Source organism: Juglans microcarpa x Juglans regia, chromosome 5S (assembly GCF_004785595.1).
Source record: "Juglans microcarpa x Juglans regia isolate MS1-56 chromosome 5S, Jm3101_v1.0, whole genome shotgun sequence".
NCBI classification, from domain to species: Eukaryota; Viridiplantae; Streptophyta; class Magnoliopsida; order Fagales; family Juglandaceae; genus Juglans; species Juglans microcarpa x Juglans regia.
Window position 1 is genome coordinate 27,380,008 of NC_054603.1, and position 7,070 is coordinate 27,387,077.

General features: G+C 29.1%; 1 protein-coding gene across 2 annotated transcripts; it reads right to left on the reverse strand.

The window, feature by feature from the left end:
• Positions 1 to 622: 622 nt before the first annotated feature.
• Positions 623 to 2,198, reverse strand: LOC121266934 (A-agglutinin anchorage subunit-like). 2 transcript variants are annotated; one of them, XM_041170793.1, is made up of 4 exons: positions 1,949 to 2,196; positions 1,742 to 1,862; positions 1,127 to 1,566; positions 623 to 1,016 (listed from the first exon to the last, which is right to left on the reverse strand). In XM_041170793.1, the coding sequence occupies exons 1-4, from the start codon at positions 1,981 to 1,983 to the stop codon at positions 770 to 772; spliced, it is 843 nt and encodes a 280-aa protein (XP_041026727.1). In that variant the 5' UTR covers positions 1,984 to 2,196; the 3' UTR covers positions 623 to 769. The 2 variants fall into 2 exon arrangements, with proteins under 2 accessions (XP_041026727.1, XP_041026726.1); XM_041170792.1 differs by having other exon boundaries at positions 1,742 to 2,198.
• Between the last annotated feature and the right edge of the window lie 4,872 nt (positions 2,199 to 7,070).

Below are 7,070 nucleotides of genomic sequence, written 5' to 3' on the forward strand. Positions count from 1 at the left end.
GCTCAGTTACAAAAGTAAATATTAGGTGTTCTTAGAATACTTAATAATTTTGAGAGTACTTGATAATTTTTTCAACACAAATAAAAGCTAGATATTGTCCTCATTTAATAATTGATCAAACTAGAAGGGTAGTTTTGTAATTCTTCTGAACCGCGAGCACTTAAGCCCAAGAATCAAATCCCCTAAATGCAAGTCACAAGGATCAAATGACCATGAGTAGAGAGTCACAAGAACAAAATCCAAGAGTGGGGACCCAGCGCCATGAGCCAGATATAGACAGAAATTCCTACTTCACATGCTCATTTTGACGTTCAAGTACAATCAGAATAACTTTATTAACATTGCACTCAGATTAATGCAATCTTTGGATTCAGTTAATATTTCTTAGTTATGATATATACTGTATGAGAATTGCTATATATATAAAAAAATTATATAAAAATAAATATAAAAATTGATGTAATTTATAGGATCGGTTGGATTTACTTTATAATAAAACGAATTTTATATTCTGACGTATCACATTAAATCACATTAATTTATAAATTTATTTTTATGTAATTTCTTTATATCTAAAGGATTTCTCATAATAGATTTTCTTGATAGATAATATCACGTGAACACGGCTAGATTGATAGATAATATTACATATTTCCCTGCTCTCCACCTCTGTTTGTTTCCTTGCAAAAGTAACACAAATGACTATATCTTACTGACTTGCCTCTTTCTTTTCTGTAGTATTATTATATAAAGGAAATTGACATAATTACTACTTGCAGAAGTGAGTGTAAGCTGGGCCAGCTTGAATCATATGTCTTCTCTGCATTGAGCTCTGAAGTTTTTCCCTGGCATGCCTTAGAGCATCAAGAACTTCGCGAACACTTTGATTTAGTGGCTTCACCTCAACGGTCTTTGATGTCACCGGAAAACTCACCGCAACTAATGCCAATGAGTTATCAACTTTGTCCGCTTGATCACTCTCATTATCTACTATCGAAGATTTTAAGCTTGAACAACTGAAACAAATCACCACTTATATATGAATAGCAGAAAGGTTTAAAAATTTCATTGATTACAAAACCAAGATTGACTTTGAAAAGAACCGTTGCAGATTGGAATTCAGTACCTATGATTATCAGTGTTTGGATCTTCAGAGCTGGTACTCAACTTATAGCTGAATCTGTGCTGGGAAGGATCATTGAGCTTGGAGTTAGATTTGGAATTAGCAGTACCCAGAGACCCAGAATCTTTTTCAGTGGAAGGACTAGAAGGATTTTTAGTGGATGTAGAAGTAGTTTCTGATGCATTGTGCTCCAGGTCTTCTGAGATTTCTGGGCTTGTGAATTGGGACTTGGATTCATCTTCTTCCTGGTTTTTGGAATCTGAGGTAATAGTGGATGATGTACAAGACATTTCCCCCTTTTCTGACGAGCTGGACCGCTCTGATTCCACAGATATGGTGGAAATGTTCAAGGATTCAAGTTTCTTCATAAAAACTTGGAGCTTTTTTTCAGCTTTGTATCTCAGTTTGGTCTCTTGTTTAAGTTGATTCTCTAGTTCTATCAACTGTACCTCTCAGTCACATTAGAGAATAAATTAGAGAGAGGATGTCAGACAAAAAAAAAATTCAAATATTTTTGAAAATGAGAGAATATCTACACTAACTCCAATTTTACCAATCTTGGGGAAAGAACAGCAGATCAAAACCTTAGTTACAGGAAAGTTAGGGAAAAGGGCGTACCTTCTTGCCCAGAAGAGCCGCATTTTCTTCAGCAACCCTTGAAGCTTGTCTCTCTGCAAGCAATCTCCCTCTTAGGGACTCCACCGTTCTCGAACCATCGCCCTCTTCCATTTTTTTGTCACTGAGAGAAAACCCATTGCACAGAGTGAAGCAAAATGCTGTTTGAGAGAGAGATAGAGAGGAAGAAGAAGAAGAAGAAGAACCCACCTCCATTTTCTATCTTCCGAGCTCCCAGTCACCATTTTCTTTTCACTTTGGCCTCTCTGTTTCTTGATCTGAATCTTCGGTATAGAACCATCACCAGCCTCCCGCCTCTCCCCCAGCTAAAACCACTTCAGATTTGAGAAGAAAGGCCAGAGCTACTTAGAATTGTGTAGGTGGAGAATCTATGCTTGTGCAAAAACCAAAAATGATGCCATCAATGTCAGAACACAAAGGTCAGGCACAGCTTGGACTCTTGGTTGGCTATCAGGGGAGTTATATCCCCCGGCAAAAGCATTCACTGTTATTCGTAACTGTCAATTATTTTCTTACTGCCGTAATTCCATAAGTTGAACACTTCAGGCTTCGTTTCCTTCGTCTACCCAACAACTCATTATTATAATTTTTTAAAATTTTAATATAAAATATAATAAATAATTCAATTTTTTAAAATTTTAAAATAATAATAATATTATTAAAAAATAATATTATAATAATATTTTATCATTTTAACTCAACTCAGTTCAACATTCAAACGCAATATTCAGATTCTTTAAAGTTTTTGTTCAAATTTTGAAGGATTCAAAGTGAAAAAGAGATAAAAACATGAAGAGAAATTATATATTTAGCCCATTTGGATAATGAAAGTATTTAATCTCATCTCATTTTATCTAATTATTATAATTTTCTCAAATTCTCACACAAAATATAATAAACAATTCAACATTTCAAATTCCAAAATAATAATAATATTAAAGAATAATATTCTAATAATATTTTATTCAATTTTTAATTTTTATCTAAAACTATATTATTTCATTTCATTATCCAAACTGCACTTTTCTTTAAAAATAATAGTCTTAGACCCAAGCGTTCCTTTAAAAAAAAAAAGGTAAATATGAGATCTACATGAAAAATTTATTTTTTTAATAGTAGACTTACTCTTATTGAAAAGGAATGCATCAGACTTACATATTCTAAAACTGTATTTTGCATTACTTATACATAAAATAATTTTTTCAGTATTTATGATTTTCTAAAATTTAAATCCATTGGTATCCAATATTGTCTGAATTTTTGTTTGAATTTTAAGACTTCGAATTAATATATAAAATAAATTATATAATTATTCGTTAAAAAAATCAAGATAAAAAATGAAGAAATATACATACATCATATTACTTATAAATTTTCCAAATAGTATTTTATAGCTAACCTTTTTTTTTTTTTTACAGACTCATTTTATTAATGAACCGAAGTTACAACTGTAACTTATCAATACATAAAAAAAAATTCAGATTATAAGTCAAACTACGCATCAGTACTGAGGCTTCCCCACACATAAATTTCTTTGTGGCAGACATTGTCTTAACTTTGTAACAAACTCTCTCGTAATAAAAAAAGCGCTTTGCCCATTTTGTCCTTCCTGAGAGGAAGAATATGAGACACTGCTATGGACATTAAATCCAATAGCCTATTTCTATTGTATTAATAACTAAAATAATAAAAAACTACAAATAACACATTAACAACTACCAACTACAAAACCAAAATCATCGATGTGACCCCGGACGTCATGCCTACTGCAGGCATCGGCATTTCGAATCCTAACGACACAACCACCCAACTCACGTACGGACAAAAACAACCTCCATTGCACAGGAGGCACCTACACGCAAGTATTAGCCGTACGATCACTAGTCAAAGCATCGCCCACCACTCTCGAACAACTCTTGCCCCAGATTACGTTATCCAAAAGATTAACACCTCACTTGGGTCAACAAAACAACAAAAACAAAAAAACATACAACAACAAAAACACTGGAACTAAACAAAAAATAAAAATCAAAAATCAAAAGCGGATGAACAATACACGATTTGTCTACAGAGGCATGCAGGGCACTGGTCACTTAAGGAGGAAAACCAACGGTCAATTTTGAAAGTCTCAGAATCAGGGAGTCCAAAGAAGCCAAGTGTGGCGTCAGGAGAGAGCTGTGAGATACGCTCCACTCTGATGGATGCCATATTTGGTGTTTTTGAAGATCGGCGGCTAGGCATCATTCCGATGGGGCACGTGTAGAAAGATCCGAACGGCGATCTGCCTTTAATTGGCTTGAAAAAATAAAAACAAAACTAAAAAAACACTACAAATTTCTTCCATTTATTATACCTTATGGCTCTCGTAGTTGAACAGTCCATTAATTATAACTACGTTATGGCTCTTTTCCTTGCCTCTCTCAATACATTAATGGATTTTGCACGTGATCACCGTTGCAATCCCATGCATTTTATCTATCGATCTCAATCGAACGATGGATGCACAGTCCTTGTGGGGCTGCTAACTGCTGCAAGTACCCTCGACAAAGTACACTGCACAACTCTGTATCTACACATTCCAATGTAAACAAAGTAATATAATATAAAAATAAAAATATAATAAAGAAAAAAATAGATTTCAAAATTTCATTCTTCGAATAACTTTGAGAATTTTACGTTTATGCTTATTATGTGTTGCAATTAAAAAAAAGAGGCTAAACTTTGGAAACAATTTATATATGAATTATATATAAAAAAGAGATAATTATATATAAATGATAAACCAAGTTTTGAGTTTTTTAAATAATTTATAGCAATAAATTATATTAAAAAGTTTTAAATAGTACATGAGTTACATACAATGTAGATATAATATTATATCAATTATAATATTTTTCAGAAGAAAAAATTATGAAGACCAAAAGCTAATTTAAAATGAAAAAAATTGTCAAAATTGTTATAAATACAAATAGATTATATAAAAGTAAACTCACAAATTGACGTGATTTTATGATATCTGTTATATCTATTTTACAATAAAAATAATTTTATAATCTGACGTATTACATCAAATCACGTTAGTTTGTAAATTTATTTTTATATAATCATTTTTGTAGCTAACGTATGTTCTTAAAAAAATTATGGACAATACATGCTCCTTAATTCTTATGAGAGGCTGATCATCTTATAAACCTAAAAGAGCAAAATTATCAAAAGCTACGAAGAAAAACATGCAACCAAAGCATCTAGTGAAATTATTTCTTCAAGCATTGGGGCCAGGGCCCCCTCGTCCCTGGCCTCTTTTTATATGTGTTTATCTCTCCTTTCATTTGAATTCATCAAATTTAAATTATAAAGCGAAAGATTTTTTTTTTTCTCATAAAATGAATATTATGATATTTTGTGTGAATTTTTATGATAACATTAAATGTTAAATAAGTATTACCTGACTTTTTAAATCCTCCTTTTTCTCAGAGCAAACCCTAAAATTTGAAGATAAGGAATTTTGTCTCGTTTGTTTTTACAGATTAGATGAGATGAAAGTTAAAAATTGAATAAAATATTATAAGAATATATTTTTTTTAATATTATTTTTTATTTTAAAATTAGAAAAAATTAAATTATTTATTTTATTTTACGTAAAAATTTTAAAAAAATTATATAAAATGAGATAAATTGAAAAGAATTATAAAAATAAACGAAGCTTTAGATCAAGCTATGCTTTTAAAGATTCGTGAGATAGATATCCCTTTTAAGAACATTTGTGTTCCCTCTCTATAGCTCGTTTTCATTAATAGCGAGCACTACTACTATAGATCATTCTTTTTGTCGACATATTTTTATTATTTTTTAATATAATATTAAATTAAAAATTAAAAATTATTTATTACTTATCATCAAATCATAAAATATATAAATAAATGATAATTAAAATGATGGTGGATATATTTTTAATTTTTAATTATTTGCGATATAAGGTTTTAAAGAGACATAATTAGCCAGACAATTAATACACGTGTATAAATTTAAAATTTGAAATTTGAAAAAGACAAGGTACGTACTAACCTAAAAAATGTCTCTATTCTATTTATTGCTTTGTCGGGTAATGTTCCTGAATCCTTAGCTGTTTTCATTCTTCTTAATTCAAAGCTCGTGTGTGTACCAAACTCTCCCATTTTTTGTTTGATAGTTTTTTTAATGTTTTCTTTATCTTTAGATAAAAATTAAAAATAAAATAACGTATTATTATAATTTTAAAATTTAAAAAAAATTAAATTATTTATTATATTTTATATAGAAATTTAAAAAAATTATAATAATAAGATAAAATAAGATAAATTGACATAATTCAAAACGGGTTTAATCACATGTCTCTCTTTGCCTATATAATTAGTATATCGGACACTGTCCTATTTAAAAAAATAAAAAATAGGACGTTGTCCTATTATTTAATTTTCATAATAATAATATTATAATTTCTGCAAGTATCGTTTATGTATTTTATCGAGTCTCCTCCTTTTTTTTTTTTTTTTAATTTGAAGTGAAAAATGATAAACACTATTTTTCACAGTTATATTTTAAAATTAATGATATTTTTGTATAATATCTTAAAAAAATAATATTATTTTATAAAAATATCCTCATTTTAAAATATAGTTATGAAATATGTTGTGAAAAATATTGTGTAGATATCATTACTCGAATTTACTAAGAGATTTTACAAAAATAAATTCACAAAATGACATGACTTAATATGGTACGTTAGATTGTAAAGTTATTTTTATTATAAAATAGATCTACTATATTATATGAAATTATATCAGTGTGAAACCTCTTTATCACTGTAACACTTCTCGTCCTTATTACCATAATAAATCTACTCGATTTCTTTTTTATTTTCATTTTTTTTTATATTTAAGATTAAAAAAGATTGAAGACAAAATGCCTCTTACCATTCATGGTTATTAATTTACTTGAGAGGAAAATAATGACTTTTATTGTTACTTCTCCAACTAAATAATAATAATAAAAAAAAACTATTTATCTTCCTATAACTATTGACTTGCTATTATTTATCCATCTGACTTCCTCACTTTTTAAATATTTTACCTTAATTATTTTCGAATGTTAACGACTAACTATAATTATAATGAAGAAGTTATAAGGGGCAGGAAAAAAACCCAATCAAGACTTTGAAAACCTCTCACTATTTAAAACTAAAATCTAAAACTTTGAAAACTTTGAAAACCTTTCATCTTATCATTACAATTTTCTTAAATTTTCATACAAAATAAAATAAACAATTCAACTT